Here is a 20,176-nt window from a genome sequence, read left to right on the forward strand (position 1 = left end):
TGTGACAGAGGTGACCTTTGTCCACAGAAACGGGCCATGTTGCCAGCTGAGGTCTTCAAAAGGGAGGCTGAATTTTGTGGCTGGCAAAGTATCAGGCACATTGTTGCAAGTATAATACTGCACATGTATACATGCTGCAGCCTTCTAGTTCATACCTCACTTTTTAAGGCATGTATTGTTCCTAAAGCTACTGTCCTAGCTGAGGCTGCTACCTCCCAGGCTAGCCCACCACCACCAGCACTTGTAAAAAAAGCGGATGGCCAGAGAGAGAGGAAAGAGAGACATCCCTGTGAGTGCAGCCGATTGTCTCTCCCTGGGGGTATTTATAAGCTGCATACTGGTGGGCAGGGGTGGGCAGTTGGCTCGCCGTGACCTTGGGAGCTGGGGAGCCTGACTAGCATTCCTGGGAGCCACGTGAGCCGGACTGGCAGGCACAGCTGTAGCCAATGGGGAGGAGACCAGCACTGGCTGCTCAGATTGAGTTTCACTCCTGTCGCTTGAGTTTTTTTCTCTTTCTCTCCCTGTTGTGCTTTTCCTCTTTGTTTATGGGATTGGACAGGCGAATGCACTGATGGAGTCCTAGCGAGCAAGACGTTTGCCTGGTGGATTTGGGATTCTACCTTCAGTGCTGAGCAACCACTTCTTGCCATTGCCTACCACAACACCAGCCTTCTGACATGGCTAGGCTTTTATGGCTCCAAGGCTTCTGAGCACACAACCCGCCCTCGTCTATTAGGGCATTTTATGTTGTGTTCTCTTCTATGCACTTCCTTTTTGCTGTCCTTAGAGGTTAGTGTATGAGGCTTTTTAATGCATGGGAGATGGGTCAGGACCAGACAAAGCAACAGATAGAGAAAGGACTCCATCTTTACCAGTCTAATCAGACCGAAAAGGCCCTGCGAGTCTGGATGAGGGTTTTGGAGAAGTCTGCGGATCCTGCTGGCAGGTTTCGGGTTTTGGGTTGCCTCATCACTGCTCATGCAGAGATGGGCAGATACAAAGATATGCTGAAGGTAAGGTGAACTGGAGATGAATGCATGCCATTGTGTCGCACCCACTATGGAGAGTGGCTGGAAATTAGAATGTGAAATTGGGGGGTTTATTTTGTATATAGTAAAACATAACCAGCTATTGAGTGCATATTATGGGCTGTCATAATGACTGTGTTGACCAATAGCTCCAGCCCACAAGATACACAGAATACTACTTTTCATTAAGTCGGGTCCCTCAGGATTCCCAGGTTATTGAGGTTCTCCAGTTAACCATGGGGACCTCTCTTGATTTATTCCCCACATACAGGCACACCACGTTATCAGTCTTCAGAAAAAGGTATGAAAACAGGGCCTTTTTTCCACTTAAAGCTGTTTACAGTGTGTACATCGGTGTAAAAAGAGACCTCCAAGTGGATTCTGTACAATAAGCAGCAGTCTTGTGGAGGTGTGTCTGTTATTTTGTTGTTCAACTGCTGTTTGATATCTAATATAGATCTTACGGTTTTTTTTACTGCAATTATTTGTTTGCAAGGGGGTTGATTAAGAGGGGAAAGAGGATGCTTTTCTGGCGGGGGGGCTGAGAAACGTTCCAGGAGGGGTCTGACAATTGAGGTCAGAGAGGGGCTCCCAGCTGTCAGGACAGCATAGAAGAAAGCAGCATATGGGGCTTGATGGAAGAGTGGTAAAAGGAAGCTGAAGTTACATTTCAAGAGCATGAAGATAAATGTGTTTAATCAAACAAAAAGAAGCTGATACATGGGTCTGAGAAGTAACGGGATGCATATAGAAGCAGCAGGCAGTTTGGGAGGGTGACTCAGGAATCGGGAAGACAAGGCAAGAGGATGTTGTAATAGTCTTAAGAAACTATCCCAGCCTGAAATAGGGTCTTGCTGAAGGGCCTTGATATTCTTGTCCTGATGTTTTTGGTTGCCTCTTACTAGACCGGTAATCATTCAGCATTTAGCACAAAACACGAAGGGGGTGCCCACATCTCATTGAAAAGTTTTTGGTAGCTCTGTTTAGAATGGGCGGGGCATATCTTACTAGTAAACCCATGCACATGTCAAAGCCCTATCTTAAAACCAAATACTTAGGATGAAGAAGAAAAGAAGGGTATTAATACACTTGGAAAACATTTGAAGAAAACCAGTTCTGATAAGTGATGTGGAATTAGGTGGTGGCAGAAACAACAGACTGATTAGGGAAGAGAGAAGCAAAAAAGGTAAGATGTAGCTACCTGAAGGAAATACTGAAGGCTTCATGGAAAACAAGAAACAGGCAAAGGAGTGGGCTCAGTATACCTGAACCTTAATTTGTTACCTGAGAAGAGAACAGAAAGTGGGATCAGGGTAGGTGAATTTTAGTTCTTCCCAGTATTAGGAAGGAAAAATTGCTTCAGTCAAACTGAAGATTTTACACCATGAGTGATCAAAGATAGAGGAAGGAGAACTTTAGCAATAAACCATTGAGAGAGGAAATAACAGGAGAAAAGGGGCCAGAATTAAAGGCATGAAATTAACTGTGATTATGATGCTCAACCTCTTTTGGAGAGAAAAATTACTTCACACCAAGGAAAGAGGCTGTGGCAATCAGGAAATAATGAAGAACTTGTACAAAGGTAAGGGAATGTGGGGAAGCATGAGCTAATGCACATTACTGAGTCCACATAGCAGCTTTCCTAAAGTGCTAAGGAAACTGAGAACATACATACTCAAACATACGCAGTTTATGGTTGGGGGGTTTTTTATTATTATTTTGTGAAGAATGTAAAATGTTCTAGTACCTTAAATTATTATGTTGCCACTATACAAAAAGGAAGTAATTGGTGCCCTTGGGAATTGTTATTCATAAACCTAACTGATAATCTCTAAGGAAAACACATACTGAGAAAATTGCTACTGGTATTAATTCAAGCCAGCAGTGTGCTTGGTTCATCGCAAAACACAAAAGAGTCATTGCTCAGAAGAGTTTGCGGTCTAAAAGAAAGAGACTTCAAATCATTTCAGAGAACTGTATGCAGTGAATCCTGAAGGTTATAGAACAAAAACTGTCAAGACTGCAATTTGTTAGTAAAAAAATGATGAAAGAAGTAGCTTGCTTACCTTCTTTTATTGAGTACTTTTAATATCTTAAGAATTCCAGAGAAAGTGGCATAAATTACACTGGGTGAAAGAAAACTGAGCTGCATTGTGTCAGATGTTTCCTGCTTCACCTGCTTCTCTTTAGAGCTGTTTAACAGCTTTTTTCCACTAACCACCAGCCTAGTTCATCTTCCTTGCCCCAGACTGTGTGGAGAGAGGGAGAGGTTTCTTCAGACTGCTTGTGGGCCTTTTAAACCACCAGATAACTGCTCAACGTATACAATGCTTCTGAGTCTGTGCTGCTGGACTTCTCTGCCCTGCTCAGAGATGAGCCACTTCTCCAGCACAGGGTGCTACTCTGTGGGTGTTTGAGCTGTTATTTAAATAAACTACACACTTTTATAAACACTCTCTTTTCTACTTAAAGTTTGCAGTGGTACAGATTGACACAGCACGGGAGCTGGAAGACCCGGATTACCTTACAGAGAGCTACCTAAACCTGGCTCGCAGCAATGAGAAACTTTGTGAATTCCAGAAAACAATCTCTTACTGTAAAACGTGCCTGAACATGCAGGGTACCACTGTGAGCCTGCAGCTGAATGGCCAAGTGAGCCTCAGCATGGGCAATGCCTTCTTGGGCCTCAGCATTTTCCAGAAGGCTTTGGAGTGCTTTGAGAAAGCTTTGCGCTACGCACACAACAATGATGACAAGATGCTGGAGTGTCGAGTCTGCTGCAGCCTCGGGAACTTCTATGCCCAGATAAAGGTGCGGTAACCTAAGGGATGGAAGTGTGATTGTCTCATGGATTCAGGAAAGAATTGGAAATGGTGTGAATTTCAGCTTATTTCTTTACTATAGGAAGTGAAGAGAGTGTTGTAAGCTAAAATCTCTTCTTTGTAAAATCATCGAGTACTCTCCTTCACAGTAAGGATGGGAGGATTAGTGCAATGTTTATGTAGCACAGCAGAAGCAGCTGTGATTATTCCTGTGTGGAAAAGATCAAACTTAGATTCAAAGAAGATCGCGTCAGAGGAGGTACTGTCTGCACACAGGGCTGGCAGCCAGAACTCATGGATTCTCTATTTCTACCGCTATCGCAGGCAAATAGCTATTTATATGAGCAAAACCAGGCAGGAACTGAGGATGGAGGTGATTTGCCAGTTCTAACTTCTATTACAAACAGCAGCAAATAGGTTTTCCTCACAAAGTCTTGATTTTTGTCACTAATGGAAGACTCACCAACTTAAGTGTTGAAAACACTCAGTAAACTTCCCTCGTAATACCAAAAATAAAGAACATTATGCTGGATGCTTTTAAGGTATGAAATAAGGGAGAAAGGAAATTTTAAAAGTTGTGGTTTCTTTTGTGTGTCTTGGAAAATTAAAACATATGAGGACTTTTTCATTTCTGCAGTCTCACGTAACTTACTTGAGAATGGTTTTAGATATTTAGGTAATAGTTTTACGCACTTATTGTAAAATAAGATTTCTTTCTAAAATGCTTTTAATGCAGAAAGATGCTTAAAAATGAAAATGTTATATTATTACTTATTGTGGATTTGGTGAGGCCATGATTCTTTGTTCCTGTTTCCTGCAATAATGGATAACCCGCCTCTTAGAGATCCCGACTCACCATATGGAGAACATGAGGGCTCCACATAGATGCTGAAAGCAGAGATGATGTAAGAGCAGAGAAAGTTTTCAGCCTTTGGTTATAGAGGAGGGTAAATGGTTCCTGCAGAGTAAAGCTGATGGCATACTATATAAAAATCATTTGCTGTGTCGTTGCCCCAGTGCCCTGAACCCAGAGAGTAATATGAATTCAGTATATGGCAATTCCACCTTCTACAGTTTGATATCCAGTGAAAACATCTAGTGAAATATGGTATGTGGAAGAGGAGCAGCAGTAGTTGAAAGGCGTACAGAAATCTGCTAGCTGTTGCAGTGTCAGTAAAAAAATGGTTGCTTTTTTATTTTCTTTTTTTTTTTATTTTTTGCTTTATTTTTGCTGTAACTGCTGTCTGTTTGCTTGCCTGCCTTACAGGACTACGAGAAGGCCTTGTTCTTCCCATGTAAAGCAGCTGAGCTGGTGAATGATTATGGAAAGGGCTGGAGCTTGAAGTACCGTGCAATGAGCCAATATCACATGGCAGTGGCCTACCGGAAGCTGGGGCGCTTGGCAGATGCTATGGACTGCTGTGAGGTATAGGGTGCAGGCAGATGCAGAGCTGTCAGAGGTCTCTGCAAGGGGATCTTGCCTACAGGACTGGGAGGAAGAGAGATACCATGGCATTCACAATTGACTGTGTTCCTGCTGCCTCCCAGTCTTGGAGCTGTGGTTTCAGTAGCCCAAGGGACCTCAAAAGTTTGGGTCTATGAATGGCCCTTGGTTGGGAACATGTGAACAAGACTTTACTTGCCTTAAAAAGATCGTGCCATTTCTTTGGAGCTGACCTTTCAGTGGCTGGAGTGCAGAGTCCCAGCCCTGCTGTTTTGAACCAGGAAGAAGCTCTTTTACTGACCAAAGACAATTTCTTTCAGGAGTCCATGAAGATTGCCCTACAGCATGGGGACCGGCCTCTGCAAGCGCTGTGTCTGCTGTGCTTTGCAGATATCCATCGCAATCGCAAAGACGTGCAGGTACAGCTCTTTCCTGCCAGGAAGGACAGAGGGGAAAGCAAGTGGGTGTGAAAAGCAGGCCATAGCAAAACATGTGTTTTTCCTTCCTGCTTCTGCAGACAGCTTTTCCTCGGTATGATTCCTCTATGAGCATCATGACAGAGATTGGAAACCGCCTGGGCCTGATCCAGGTGCTGCTAGGAGTGACTAAGTGCTGGATGATCCAGAAGGAGCTGGACAAGGTCAGTTACAAACTTGTTTCTACAGAAGTTTCTTAGAGAAGATTAGAGCATACAGTCTTTTTCTGAACCGTACACCCATCAAAGTGCAGTCGAGACCTGTACCCCTTGGTTCTACCAACAGGGTCTGTTGCTTGGACAGTTACATTTCTCCGAATGGTCCCTCTCAGCCAGGAATTCGTTACTAACAGCATGAACATCCATTCCAAGTCACACTGCTAACTTACAGAATTGTCTCATTAGTCAATCCTGATGACTTTAAGCACTACACTGAGAAACCTGCACTGAGGGAAGGAAGCCTACTCCTGCCATTGTAGGCAATCAACTTATGTTTATGCTCCAAAATAGATTCCACTGCCTACTTTTTAGCTATATGACTAAGCTCATTGTTGTGATAGTGATGATGTTTAGACAGCTCTACAGCTCCACCATGTGCTTTGCAGACAAACGTGGCATCAAATTCCTAGAGAAACTTTGAAGGTATATAAACGATGATGTGAAACAGAGAAATGAGAGCAGAAAATCATTTGGGAATAGACAACCAGTCAATGTTGTACAAAGGGGTGACATTACTTATTTTGAAAATGCCTAGGCAGTGTATGTGTGTTAAAATCCGGATTGCACTGCAGGAACTTCACTGGGCTGCAGAATGAGATGCTCAAAGGTTAGCCTTGAACTAGTGCTGAACAACCTGGAATGCCTGCACAGTGCCACATCAGGATGCTGGTTTGGGTGTAGATATGATGAATAGAATAGAATAGAATCGTTTAGGTTGGAAAAGACCTTTAAGATCATCCAGTCCAACCATTAACCTACACTACCAAGTCTACTCTAAGCCAATCAAGGGTAGACTAGACTAAACCATGTCCTGACGTGCCACATCTACCTGTTTTTTGAACATTCACTCATATCACTCATATGAGACACAAAAAATTTTAGCTCAAACGAAGCATCCCAGATAATAGCAAATCAAGTATGTGTCTGTCAGAAAAGACAAGTTCAAGGTGCTGTCAGCATCTGAGTTGCCTACAGCAGGGAATCAGTTGGGTGAGACACACCTTGCACTCTCAGTAAGTAAACACTATGATTGCAATAGAAGAAGAAACTGGACTTACAAACTTTGCTCAGTGTAATCCCTTCCCAGCCTCATATCCCGTATTCAACAGAATGGGACAGGACACCGCAGGTAGGCCTCTACATAAGAGAATATCAAACCCCTACCTCCACTGATCCCATCTCCAGCCATTGCCACCCTCTGATATCACAAGCAGTTCTCACCTGTGAGAGCTTGGTGAGGGCTTTGCGCAGTCCTAATCTTGCCAAAATCCACAAAAGAAGAGAATGAATAGATGAATCTTGTATTCTGTTCCAGGCATTAGAGGGAAGTCTGCCCCGGTGGGTCATGGACCTTATGCCCATTGCCACAAATGTGACCTCCTCAAATGTCACAGCCCTGAATAGTCACCCAAGCCTCTTCTTCAACTTGCCAGTCCCAGTTTCCACTTCTCATGCTAGTCATCCCAATATCAGTTACCTAATAAAGCAGTTTGCTAACTTTCCACTTGCAGATTCCCTGTTCTTGTCCTAGCTTCCTCCATCTTCCCGGTCTTCTTGGCCAGTTAGTCCATTTACTTTCATTTGCATGTAGTCAATACTATTGCAGATCCCCCCAGGCTGCTGTCGCAGCCTGCTCGCCCAAACTCTTGTGCAGTCTCATGTTCCTGTCCAAGTCAAACTGTCCCCTGGACTTCTCAGCATCTCTTCCCCCACCCCACATGCTTCACTTTGATTCTTAGTCCCGGTCATTAATTTGAGGGTTTTCCAGTACACAGTCACTCTTTCTAGGCACAGCTCTCAGTTATGTTCTACCTGCAAGCCTTCAGTTCCCTCTTCTACAAGTTCCTTATCCTAGGGTGTTGCTGCCACCACAGATCTAATGGCATCTCCTCTACATTCAAAGTGCATTCTTTCATCTCATCTGGTCCTCTTCTAGAATAGCAGTAACGCCAAATTATAGGGTAGAAATTTTATAATGTTCCTCCTGAAAACTACTGCATCACAAGGGAGACCTCTTCTTCCCCTTGGACAAATCTGAAGCAGATCTCAATAGTTCTGGAAAACAGATACGATCAGAACAGTGAGGAACACTGTGGCATGTAGGGGAACGTAGGGACTCATTTGGTGTAACAGCTGCTATGCTAAATACTTTCCTGCAGATTGAAAAAGATTGATAGCAGTATACTCCTACATCACACCATGTGTAAGTAGGACAAAGTGGATATATGAGCAGCAGGGAAAAAAATGGAAGAGCGTGGTGTGTTGGTGGTGCCGATCTCTTTCCTTCCCTCTTATACAAGTGAAATCGGAGTTGCCCAAGGATTATTGAGCCTGTAGGGTAGGATGGGGAAAAGGCTTGCTTTGCTTGTGCTTCATCCCAACCCCAATGAGCACGTGTGACTGAGTTTAAGTCAGTCTGTATTCTCTCTGCTTGGAAACACCAGCTTCTGCCAACATCATACCCCTACTGTTCACCGTGTGGCTGGAACAGAAATGTGAGCTTTGTGGTCTTTCAGAAACCAAGCTTTTCTTATGGATGAACTTTTGAGAGGGGAGGGAAAACTGCCAGACAGCTATCTTGCATCTCCAGAGTTGCAGTGGTGCTTGTTTATCCAAATTCTACTCTGTACCTCTTTACCTCTTTCTTCTAATAATTCCCATAGGGCATTTATACAAGTCTGGTTTTGATACATCAGACTGAGAACTGATGATGCATGCTCTCCATTCACAGGCTCTGGAAAGCATTGAAAAGGCACAGGAGCTGGCAGAGGGACTAGGGAACAAGGTAGGATCCTACAGCTTCTCTTCAGCACTGTCCGTAGTGTTCTGTCAGGCAACTTCAGAAGCCACGCGTTGAAGTATCCAACTTCTTGTTGCTTATTAACGTGTCCGTATTAACCAGTTGATGCTTGGGACTCGCTTTGTTGTGAAGTGTTTAGTTATGGCCAGTTGCACACTTGATCATCAGTGTGCAAGGCTGCAAAGTGAGGGAGGATTCACAGCAGAATAAACAACAGGGAATGGGAAGCAGTAAAAATGGGGTATGAAACAAGCAGAGAGCTAGAGGATTAGGGGTCTCTTTTTGAAAAGTATTACTGCCCTGAGCAGCAGCTGAACTGTGTGCTGGCTGGAGGCAAAGGGAAGTGAAATAGTGTATGTCATGGATAGCTCAGCAAAACCATCTTGATGAAAGAGCTGCAGAGTGCCTCAAACCTGGCGTCCCCTTTCTGATACAGAAGTAGGGCTAATGGCAGGAAGTGCTGAGAGACCAAATGTCCTTATGACTGATCCTGTCCCTTGGGCAGCTTTCCGTGCTGATGTTTCTCTAGCTGGCTGATGGGGCTGTAGTAGTTTCCACTCTTCCCGTTACTGGTCTGTCTTCACCTTGTTGTTCACTTTTCTTATGTTTCTGCCCTTCACGTGCAGCTTGGCCTGCTGAAGCTCCACTGCCTGTGTGAAAGGATCTATCGCACAAAGGGGCAGCAGCGAGAATTGCGTGACCATGTTGTGAAGTTCCATGAATGCGTGGAGGAGATGGAGCTGTACTGTGGCATGTGTGGAGAGTCCATTGGGGAGAAGAACAACCAGCTCCAGGCGCTGCCTTGCTCCCACTTCTTCCACTTAAAGTAATGAACTGGAAGTACTAAAGATCTTTGCCATGACAGTCATAGGAAAGATCTGTTCATGCCCAGGGTAGGACAGTCCTATGCATGCTGTTCCCCAGGTCTGTGTCCCGCTTACCTGTGCCCTGCAGGATCCCCTTGCAGTGTTGTGAATCTCATGGCCTCGAAGGGAGAGATTTAGCCATAATATCCATCCCACTTCCACTTCTGTCCTTTAAATGATTGTTCACCAAGTCCTCACCTTGTAGGTGCTTAGCCCAGTTCACAGATTCTTACTTAATTCCTCTTGGGGAGTCAGTTCTCCACTCCCAGGGGCAGTTTGGATTTTTTCCCTGAATCCCCACACTTTCTCTCTTGTCTAGAGGTGCAGAGGTGAAGGTGTTCAGTCTGTTATTGTGCTACTGCCATGAAAGAAGTTAGCTGTACCATCATTTTATTTTTAGAAGAAACGCGAGTGTAACAAAACACTCAGTTCTGAAAATGAAGACTTGAAAAACACAGCCTCACAACGACACCAGAATTAGGATCAAACTCCCGGGCAGCGAGAGGCGCCCGATGTGCTCTTGTGGCTTTGTCTCCAGCAGTGCAGGACCTTAGGTTTGTAGAGGACCGTGCTGAAGTGCCTCCACGGAATGGGTGGAAAAGAGATAAAATCTTTGCCCGTGACGGGAGGGCGCCTTTCCCTGCGTTAGGTGGTTAATCATAGTATACAACATGGCCGTGGCAGCGGCCCTGGGGGAGCCTCCGGCGGCAGGACGCAGACCCCCCCGAACCCACCTCCTCCCTTTGCAGGTGCCTCCAGGCCAACGGGACGCGGGGCTGCCCCAACTGCCGCCGCTTGTCGGTGAAGCCCGGCTACGTCTGAGCGCCCCTGGGGCCGGGCCTGCGCCGCCGGGACTGCTGGGGCCGCGGGGCCCCCCGCCCCTCCCGGGGCCCTTCGGGCTGTGCCTGGCGGCCCCCGGCGGCCGCGGGACTGGGGTGGGCGGCGGGGGCCTCCTCCGTCTCCCCTCCCCGTGGCCAGTTCGGCTTGGCCGGGGCCCGCTTCCCCCCCCCCCCCCCCCACCTCGCTCCTCTGTACGGGGACTGACTGTAATAAACGGTGTCGCTGCGAGAGCGCCCGCCTGCCTCCGCGACCGGGCGCCGGGCGGCGGCCCCTCACGGGTGGGGCCGGGGGGGGGGGGCGGGGAGGGCAGCAGCGCCCGGTCCCGCCTCCGCCGCGCTCCGCCCCTGCCCCGCACCAAGATGGCGGCGGGGCCATCACTCAGCAGATTTGGCCGGCGGCACGTGACCTGCGCGGCGGCTTCCCCCTCGCTACCCCCGCCGGCAGATTCGGCAGAGCCGGCGGGCCGCTGTCCGGGCGCCGGGGGCGGAGGGGCCGCGTCCGCGGCGGGGCGCCGAGGAAGAAGAAGAAGAAGGGGCGCGGGGCCCCCGAACCGCCTGTCCCGCCGCCTGCCGCCCTGCTCCCGCGGCGAGGAGCGCGGAATCTGCCGCCCGGAATCCGCCGCGCTGTGCGCTCGCTCGCTCGCTGGCTGGGGGAAAGATGGCGTCGGTGTGGGACGAGTCCGAGGTGAGGGGCCGGGGCCGCGGGCCGGGGGCCGCCGCCGGGCGCGGGGCTGCGGTGGCGGGGCGGGGGGCAGCGGGGTCGGGCCGCGGGTGACGCTGCCGTTGTGCCCCCGCAGGATGGCGTCGGCGAGGAGGTGCTGAAGATGTCTACGGAGGAGATCGTGCAGCGCACGCGCCTCCTCGACAGCGAGATCAAGGTAGCGGCCCAGGGCCGGCAGCCGCCGACGGGCCGGGGAGCGGGGCCGGGCCGGGCCGGGGAGCCGAGCCGAGCGGGGCCGGGCCGGGCCGGGGAGCCGAGCAGGGCCGGGGAGCCGGGCTGGGCCGGGCCGGGCCGGGGAGCCGAGCGGGGCCGGGCCGGGCCGTCTGCCGGCGGCGCGGCCGCCCGCGGGAGCCCCGCGCTGCTGGTGCTCGGCGGGGGCGGGCTTAGCACAGTCATGGGTGCAGAGTCGAGGGCGATGCAAAATAATAAAATGCAGTTAACTAGTTCGAGATTTAGTAGGCCGAGGAACAGTAAGCCGCGAACGTAGGGCAGGAATAGTAAGTAAAAGAGCTAGGACCCCGCGGCAGCTGAGGGGACGGTTGTTCTACAGAGCCCGAGAAGCTTGGATGCTTTAGCTAAAGCTACACAAGTCCTCTCAGGTCTCGTAGGCACAGGGGAGGCGGGGGAGCCTGTTCCATGCCCTGGCTGAGGTGGGATCATCGGGTAATTCAGGTTGGAAGGGACTTCAGAAGATCTCTAGTCCAATCTCCTGCTCAAAGCAGGGTCAGCCATAACCCAGGCTGCTCAGGGCTTTATCTGGTTAGACCTTGAAAAACTTTAAGGACAGAGATTGCAGCACTTCTCTGAGTGTTCTGTGTGACTGCTTAACTGTCCTTGTAAGGATGAAGATTTGCTTTACGTACAGCCTGAACCTCTTGTTTTGCTCTTTGTCTGTTGTCTCATCCGCCCACCGTGCACTGCTGTGAAGTGTCTGGTTCTGTCTTCTTGATGCCTTCCGCAGTAGTTCTCTTCTCCAGCTGAACAAGCCCACTTCCTTCAGCTACTTCTCACAGGGCCTGTCCTCCAGCCCCCTGGCTATCTTGGTGGCCCTATACTGAACTTAGTCCAGTTTACCAATGTCTTTGCTGTACGGGGAGGCCCAAAACTGGACAGAGTGCTCTAGATAGGATCTAAGAAGTGTTGAGTGAAGGGGGCTGATCATTTTTCTCTAGCTGTTAGCTACAGTCCTGTTAGTACAGCTCAGGATGCTGTTTGCCACCCTTGCTGTCAGGGCACGTTGCTGGTTTGCGTTCAGTTTGTTGTCCATGAAGACCCCCAGCTTGCTTTCCGCAGAGCTGCTCCTGAGCCTGTGTCATTGCAAGGTGCTGTTCCTTCCCAGGTGCGGATCTTTGCATTTGTCCTTGAATTTTGTACGGTTTCTGTATGCCTATTCCTCCAGTCTCCCAAGGTCCCTCAGAGTGGCAGCCCTGCCCTTGAGCACAGAGACTGTGCCCCCCAATTTGGTGTCATCTGCAAACATGACAAGAGTGCACTCCGTCTCCTTGTCCAAGTTGTTCATGAAGATGTTAAATAGGACAGGCCTGGGTAGACCTGTCTCAAGACAGACCCATTTCACATAAAAGAGCACCTACAACTTCAGTATAAGTTTGCCTCTACTGTCTGATGTTAGCAATATTGAGATAAATTATTACAGAGCAACTTTATCCTACTGCTTTAGGCTCCAGAAGTAATTCTGACTTGTTAACATACTTTCTTATTCTTTATAGACAGCAAAGATAAATGGGTGTCTTATTTTTAAATTGTAGAATACCGTAAGGAGCAAAAGCAGCCTTCTCTATTCTATGGTAAGAGCATCGTAACTGAGGTGGCAGAAATGTTTTTTCGCACCCTGCCTTCATGTAGTTTTCCTTGAACATTTCCCAGACTGTGTTTATCAAATCAAATTTCTAAATTTTTTGCATTTTTATGTAACAGATTCTGTATGGGCTCCTGTAATAGTTCTGTCCTGTGGATAAGTACATGTTACAGCACAGTATTATGCTTAGGCATCAAGAGTTTTAAAAAGATAGTTTTTTAGAGAAGGGTGAATTTCTCCATTAAACAGAATCACGTAAGCCAATTCAGGTGTAACCAGTTCTCCTGAGACCGTTTGGTGCTACACTCGCTTCAGTGGGGATCACAGACTGTGTTTTCAAACTGCGTGGGAGGGAGGAAAACATATGTGGGCGTCAGCCAGACAGCACTGAGAAATACCTGTACTCGGTGCCTTAGTCTTGGGTATAAATGTACTTACTGTTGGATGGTGAGTACAGAACTTCTTCTCTTATAGGTGCTTTCCCTTACAGTTAATTGAATCATAGAATGGTTTGGGTTGGAAGCAACCTTTAAAGATCATCTAGTCCAACCCCCCCTGCAGGGAGCAGGGACAGCTTTAACTAGATCAGGTTGCTCAGAGCCCCGTCCAACCTGACCTTGAATGTTTTCAGGAATAGGGCATCTACCACCTCTCTGGGCAACCTGTTCCAGTGTTTCACCACCCTCATTGTAAAAAATTTCTTCCTTATATCTAGTCTACTAAATCTGCCCTCTTTTAGTATAAAATCATTACCCCGTGTCCTATCACAACAGGCCCTACTAAAAAGCCTGCTCCCGTCTTTATTATAAGCCCCCTGAAAGGCCGCAATAAGGTCTGCCTGGAGCCTTCTCTTCTCCAGGCTGAACAACCCCAGTTCTCTCAGCTTGTCTCATAGGAGAGGTGTTCCATCCCTCACATCGTTTTTGTAGCCCTCCCCTGTTGGAGCAGTTCCATGTCTTTCCTGTGCTGAGGGCTCCAGAGCTGGACGCAGTACTCCAGGTGCGGTCTCACCAGAGCAGAGCAGAGGGGCAGAATCACCTCCCTCGACCTGTTGGCCATGCTTCTTTTGATGCAGCCCAGGACACGGTTGGCTTTCTGGGCTGCAAGCGCACATTGCCGGCTCATGCCCAGCTTTTCATCCACCAGTACCCCCAAGTCCTTCTCTGCAGGGCTGCTCTCAATCCGTCCATCCCCCAGCCTGCATTGATGTCGGGGTTGCCCCGTCCCAGGTGCAGGACTTTGTGCTTGGCCTTGTTGAACCTTACGAGGTTCACACAGGCCCACCTCTCCAGCTTGTCCAGGTCCCTTTGGATGACATCTCATCCTTCTGGCGTGTCAACTGCACCACTCAGCTTGGTGTCATCTGCAAACTTGCTGAGGGTGCACTTGATCCTATCGTCTGTGTCGCTGATGAAGATATTAAACAGCACTGGTCCCAGTACGGACCCCCGAGGGACACCACTTGTCACCGATCTCCATCTGGACATTGAGCTGTTGACCACAGTAGCAGCAAAAGCCTCAGAAAAGTTAAAATTATATAAATTTGATCTTCTGTCATGCTACTAATACATGTTCGGTTTGTTTCTTTTTTTCCTTATAGAAGGGTTTTATATCTTATCAAAGCCTAGGCCAAGGTTAATTCAAACCAGAAATTACTGGTCCTAAATTGAAAAAATGAGAGATTCCACAGGGGTATGAAGATGACCTTGTCACTGTGAGGGCAGTCAGACAGTGCAACAGGTTGTTCCAGAGAAATTGAATAGTCTCTGTCCTTGGAAGTTTTGAAGATTCAGTTCAGCAAAGTGCCGAGCAACCTAGTAAGAGCCCACGGCTGACCCTGCTTTGAGCAGGACGTTGAACTAGAGACCCCCTAAGGTGTGTGCCAACCTGAGTTGTCCTGTGAGCCCAGGTTCCATTGTTTTCCAAAGGACCTGGCTATCTTTGTGGGGAACAAGTACTGGATATTACTCCAGTGTTGAAGGTTTTACTATTAAGGAGAACAAAAAGTGGTTTTCCCCTACAGAGGCAGCTGATGTGATGTTTCTCACATGTAGGTCTCGATATGTGTGGTCTCGTTGAACACAACAGCTTTATAAAAATGGCGCCTCTGTTTCTCTTTGTTCCACTGGAAGCAGTGGTGGTGCATCTCTTTGCAAAGGTGCTGCTAGTCCCACTGCTCTCAGTAGACGCAAGCCTCAATTCTGCCATTCCCTGTTCGCACTTTCAGTTTACTTTGATTCTCTATGGTGATACTTTCATTTTAGAGTTTTTCTGGCTATTTGTTCTATGCTATTGCATGTCATCACTTCAGCGTTCCAGCACACAATTCTTTAAATCCAGCAAAACATAACTTTAAAATGGGTGTGTGTACATGGATGCCTATAGATTTACATGTATGTGTATATCTAGTTACCTGTGTATCTGTATATATTAAAAAGGAAAACCATACAGTTGCCTTATCTGGGTCATAGCCTTCTCTAGGCTGTATTGCAGCCCTGTAAGCTGATATGTTGATCAGGCTAAGGTTATCCAGTGACACTGTGAAGAAATTAGTTAGGGACATTGATTAGTTGGAGATCAGAATGGACTGTGTAGTCTTGATTCCTAACCAATTTTGGCTCATATGCTGGCTTTTCCTCTTTCAATAGTACGTTTCCTTTTATACCCACTGTTTCCTCACATTTTTATAACTATTTTACTTTTAGAGTAATGTATGAATTTTATCTTGCCTTCGTCTTCTGCATCCTGATTCCAGATCATGAAGAGTGAAGTACTGAGAGTGACCCATGAGCTTCAGGCCATGAAAGACAAGATCAAAGAGAACAGTGAGAAGATCAAAGTGAACAAAACCCTGCCGTACCTTGTGTCTAACGTTATTGAGGTGAGAGCAGTGCGCTCCTCTGCAGCAATGTGAGAAGTGTGCGCAACATATATCAGGAGGGAGAAGGGCAGGGGAGGTCATCGATAATTTGAGACATGGTGTATTCTCAAACTACTGATGCTCCTGGAGCCAGGACTTTCAGGTTTTTCTGTTGGTTTTGGTTGTGACCTGGAAGTGTGCATCACTTGTCCGCTTCTTGTCTGTGTTGTTCCGTAGGTGTTGGCTGCTGTTCATCTGCATGTAACATAGCTATCAGAGGGTGACACAGCCTCACTAGGGTAGACTTGGGCATGTGAAATTTGATACGTGCTTTCTGAAACTTGTGAGACAGTGAATGAAAAGTGGTGGCTGTTATTACATCACATTCTTTTTGTAATTCAGTAATTTTGCTGATCTGCTAAAAAACGCTGACAGTTTTCTATTTTTAAAAAAGGCGGTTGGTTTGTACTAGTGTTTTAGAACTTAACGAACTTAAGGTTTAATGTGAGCTGCTGTAATGGGAGGAGAAATCGGTGCCATTAGCTACGAACTACATTTGTTCTGGACTTTATAGCATCTTTCTATGCGCTGAAGTGTGCTGCTTCATGAGGAAAGGAAGAAATTAATTTTTATAGGAGAGTTTTAATGGTTTCAGGATTCTACTGCTGATGGATGATGGGAAGTTTTATTTCTCCTACTGCATGTAATTTAGAAGCATTAATCCTGCGGTCATCCTGCTAGCCTGGCTATCATGAAATCTCTCACTGTGGTTTTCAGCTGCTGGATGTTGACCCCAACGACCAGGAGGAGGATGGAGCAAACATTGACCTGGATTCCCAGAGAAAGGGCAAGTGTGCTGTGATCAAGACCTCTACGCGCCAGGTAAGACCCATGTGCCCAGCTAGGTGTGAGGAGTGCTGAAAAGGACCTTATCCTAGTACATCTGGCTTTGCTTACTTTGATTCCTTTCCTACAGACGTATTTCCTGCCTGTTATTGGGTTGGTTGATGCTGAGAAGTTGAAGCCTGGAGACCTAGTGGTGAGTGATGCTGTTGTGACTCTTAGATACAACGTTGGCCAGAAAATTGCCTATGTCTGGCTCTTTAGAAAGGAGACACATCTGTCCAGATTTCTCCAAGACCATTTCTGTACTAAAATTTTAATAAAAAGATATGGGTTCAGTCATATCTGTAGTATAGAAAAGTAGGTGGGGCGGGGGGTGTCTTTGTACATACAATTAGGTGCTGAAAATTTAGATACCGCCTAGTAAGTTTTCTAAACCCCATCTTTTGTACCGTAAGTAAATTGGGTCCCTTCTTTTTAAAATGTGCTAGGTTAGCTGTGGCATTGTCCACTGGTGATAGGATTAGTGCCAGTGTCAAAGCTGGTCCTGTGTCCTTGAGGTCTAGTGAATCATCTTTGATTGCGTGTTTACTAACTGCTATCTGAAGGGCCTGTTAAAAGCAAAGGACTTGTGTTTACAGGGAGTGAACAAAGACTCTTACTTGATCCTGGAGACTCTACCTACTGAATATGATTCACGTGTGAAAGCCATGGAGGTGGATGAGAGACCCACGGAGCAGTACAGTGACATCGGGGGGCTGGATAAACAAATCCAAGAGGTGATACTTTTATGTTTAGTTTCTGATCTGACTGAGGACAACAGTCTTTGAACTTCAGCTCAAAGCAGGCAGCCTGGATATGTGGAGTAGAATGGGTTTAGGTATTAATCTTTTCCTTTTGCTGTAGCTCGTGGAGGCCATTGTCCTGCCAATGAATCATAAGGAGAAATTTGAAAACTTGGGTATACAGCCACCTAAAGGAGTCCTTATGTACGGGCCTCCAGGAACAGGGAAGACGCTTTTAGCTCGAGCATGCGCTGCCCAGACCAAGGTAAAAGCAACCTTTGAAAGCATGTGCTGCTGTAGAAAAGTACCTGAAAAATAATAACACCTCCAAGGGGAGAGGGGTCATACATAAAAACTGGTGTTACAAAGGCTGGGATTTTCTTGTCTGTTTGCTTGCTTGCTTGTTTTAATTAAGGGCTTCTTGTAGTACTCAGAACTGACCCTGTTGAGAAACGAGGCATAGGATTCTCTTTCACTTCCCAGGCTACGTTCCTGAAGCTTGCGGGTCCACAACTTGTGCAGATGTTCATTGGTGATGGAGCTAAGCTGGTACGCGATGCTTTCGCTCTAGCCAAGGAAAAAGCTCCTTCCATCATCTTTATTGACGAACTGGATGCCATTGGCACTAAAAGGTGAGGTGTAGGTCATGTTGGAGAGCTCTTGGGGGCTGCCTAGCAGCCCCCTTTGTCTGTGTATGTGAGGGAAACCTAACTTAAAGCATGGCCTATTCAGAAACAGAGTGTAAAGCCAATCACAGATAGCAGTTGCCACAATCCTTGGGCTCATGAGCAAAGTTCATGAGACTCGGGATCTATCTGATGGTCTCCTGCTGTATAAAACTGTTTTCTGATAACTGCATCAGGCACATGGAGATGTTTACCCTCATTTACTATTTGGGCCTGGACAACATTAGCTCCATTCAGCTCTAAGGACATAGTAAGACTTAGCTGCTGCTGACAGTTACTCTGTCACAGTCCTCATCGAGGTAGGACTTCCTGTAGTTTCAAGGAGGAATTTGGAAGACTGGCCAAGGAGTGTGAACTGCAATCGTTCTGTCTTTTTATGTGATTGAAAACACAGGGGCAGGGCGGTCAGGTTCACACTTGTAGTTTTACCCTTGTTTCCTCCTCAGGTTTGATAGTGAGAAGGCTGGTGATCGGGAGGTGCAGAGGACCATGCTGGAGCTGCTTAATCAACTTGATGGTTTCCAGCCCAACACACAAGTCAAGGTTGGGATCTAGCAGAGAGTGCTACTGAGGTCCAGGGCGCTCTAGCAGGGGATGGAAAGCAGTGCCCAGGGAAGAAGCTTGATGGATCCTTGGGGAGGAGAGGCCTGACTTCCAGGTGCCTCAGACTGATGACCCTACTTCTACTTAGGTGATTGCTGCAACCAATCGGGTTGATATCTTGGACCCCGCTTTGCTCCGCTCTGGACGATTGGATCGCAAGATTGAGTTCCCGATGCCTAATGAGGAGGCCAGAGCCAGAATTATGCAGATCCATTCACGCAAAATGAATGTCAGGTATGGAAGAGGCGTGGCCTTCTGGGGCTATGTTTGATACTCATGATGGTACCTCAGGGCTGTGGAGTGGTAGGTGCTCTCTTTTGTTGAGAGCTCACTGTTGGGTTTTAAGGAAGCTCCGTACCTTGGTTTTTCTATTTGGTACATGTTCTCAGAGTGTCTTTTTTTTTCCCCCCTTCTGCTCATATCAGCCCTGATGTGAACTATGAGGAACTGGCTCGCTGCACAGATGATTTCAATGGAGCCCAGTGCAAGGCTGTGTGCGTTGAAGCGGTAAGTATTGCTCTACAGCAGCCAGCACTGACAGGAGGAAGATGTGAAAGCTAGGATGCAGTAATTACTTTGAACTGATGTGGTGCTCACATGCTCTCTTTAAATACTGTCTCGTTGGGCAGGGGATGATTGCCCTCCGCCGTGGAGCTACAGAGCTCACCCACGAGGACTACATGGAAGGAATCCTGGAGGTTCAAGCAAAGAAAAAAGCCAATCTGCAGTACTATGCCTGATCTCTGCCCAGTCATGGTTGTGGCCTTGGCAGAGGACAGGACTAGACTGGACTGTACTACTTACTTTCTGTCTGGAAAAAATAAAGCATTTTTTCCCTCTAAAAACAAATCCGTGATGTGTTGGGGCTGTTGCCCTTGCTCGGTGGTTCTGCATCTGCAAAAGGGAAGGTGAGAACCTCCTGGCCACGGTGCCCATCATGCTGCCTTTGGAGCCTCCCCCTGCTAGAACTGGATTAAGTCCTGCTCTGCTACTTCTGGATGAGGACCAACGGGTTATACTGCAGTAAGTGTACTTCGATGATGTGCAGCTCACACAGCATCCTGTTTTTACCTGTGCAGCCAGTGAACAGACTGTACAGCTTTGTTAAGAGTCTTTGAAACTTTTGAACTAACACTCATTTTGCAAGGGAGAAGTGAACACAATTCACACATGAATGATGTTTTACCTTTGTTATTTAAACTTAACTCTGGAAGCTTTAACACCATTGCTGATATGTATGTGAGCTCTCTGGTGAATCAGTCTGGTCATTAGTCAGAAAGAATTCAAGGTTTCATCCACTGAGCAAGTCTTTCAGTACTTTTAATGCCAGTTGAGAATTACAACTTCCATTTAAAAATTACACTTTTCA

At 47.2% G+C, this 20,176-nt stretch overlaps 2 protein-coding genes across 11 annotated transcripts; both read left to right on the top strand.

The window, feature by feature from the left end:
- Positions 1–797: 797 nt before the first annotated feature.
- Positions 798–10,476, top strand: RAPSN (receptor associated protein of the synapse). Of its 10 annotated transcripts, none has more exons than XM_075713273.1 (8): positions 798–1,013; positions 3,501–3,839; positions 5,118–5,276; positions 5,615–5,713; positions 5,812–5,934; positions 8,720–8,773; positions 9,415–9,614; positions 10,404–10,476. In XM_075713273.1, exons 1-8 carry the CDS (start codon positions 798–800, stop codon positions 10,474–10,476), a joined length of 1,263 nt encoding a protein of 420 aa, XP_075569388.1. The 10 variants fall into 10 exon arrangements, with proteins under 10 accessions (XP_075569388.1, XP_075569395.1, XP_075569392.1 ...); XM_075713280.1 differs by having other exon boundaries at positions 822–1,013; positions 3,501–3,680; XM_075713277.1 differs by having other exon boundaries at positions 822–1,013; positions 3,648–3,839.
- A 618-nt stretch (positions 10,477–11,094) lies between these two features.
- PSMC3 (proteasome 26S subunit, ATPase 3) lies at positions 11,095–19,907 on the top strand. Its single transcript, XM_075713272.1, has 12 exons — positions 11,095–11,178; positions 11,291–11,371; positions 15,786–15,911; positions 16,668–16,772; positions 16,867–16,929; positions 17,375–17,512; positions 17,640–17,783; positions 18,002–18,150; positions 18,651–18,747; positions 18,896–19,041; positions 19,233–19,314; positions 19,437–19,907. Exons 1-12 carry the CDS (start codon positions 11,152–11,154, stop codon positions 19,545–19,547), a joined length of 1,269 nt encoding a protein of 422 aa, XP_075569387.1. The 5' UTR covers positions 11,095–11,151; the 3' UTR covers positions 19,548–19,907.
- The last annotated feature ends 269 nt before the right edge of the window (positions 19,908–20,176 follow it).

This window comes from Pelecanus crispus, chromosome 6 (assembly GCF_030463565.1).
Source record: "Pelecanus crispus isolate bPelCri1 chromosome 6, bPelCri1.pri, whole genome shotgun sequence".
NCBI classification, from domain to species: domain Eukaryota; kingdom Metazoa; phylum Chordata; class Aves; order Pelecaniformes; family Pelecanidae; genus Pelecanus; species Pelecanus crispus.

Excerpts from the sequence above, each read along its gene's own strand:
- RAPSN (XM_075713273.1), top strand. The coding sequence starts at position 798 with ATGAGGCTTTTTAATGCATGGGAGATGGGTCAGGACCAGACAAAGCAA. Across the intron at positions 5,277-5,614 it reads ATGCTATGGACTGCTGTGAG|GAGTCCATGAAGATTGCCCT; the intron begins GTATAGGGTGCA and ends AATTTCTTTCAG. Across the intron at positions 5,935-8,719 it reads TCCAGAAGGAGCTGGACAAG|GCTCTGGAAAGCATTGAAAA; the intron begins GTCAGTTACAAA and ends CTCCATTCACAG.
- PSMC3 (XM_075713272.1), top strand. The coding sequence starts at position 11,152 with ATGGCGTCGGTGTGGGACGAGTCCGAG. Across the intron at positions 16,773-16,866 it reads TCAAGACCTCTACGCGCCAG|ACGTATTTCCTGCCTGTTAT; the intron begins GTAAGACCCATG and ends CCTTTCCTACAG. Across the intron at positions 17,784-18,001 it reads CATGCGCTGCCCAGACCAAG|GCTACGTTCCTGAAGCTTGC; the intron begins GTAAAAGCAACC and ends TTCACTTCCCAG.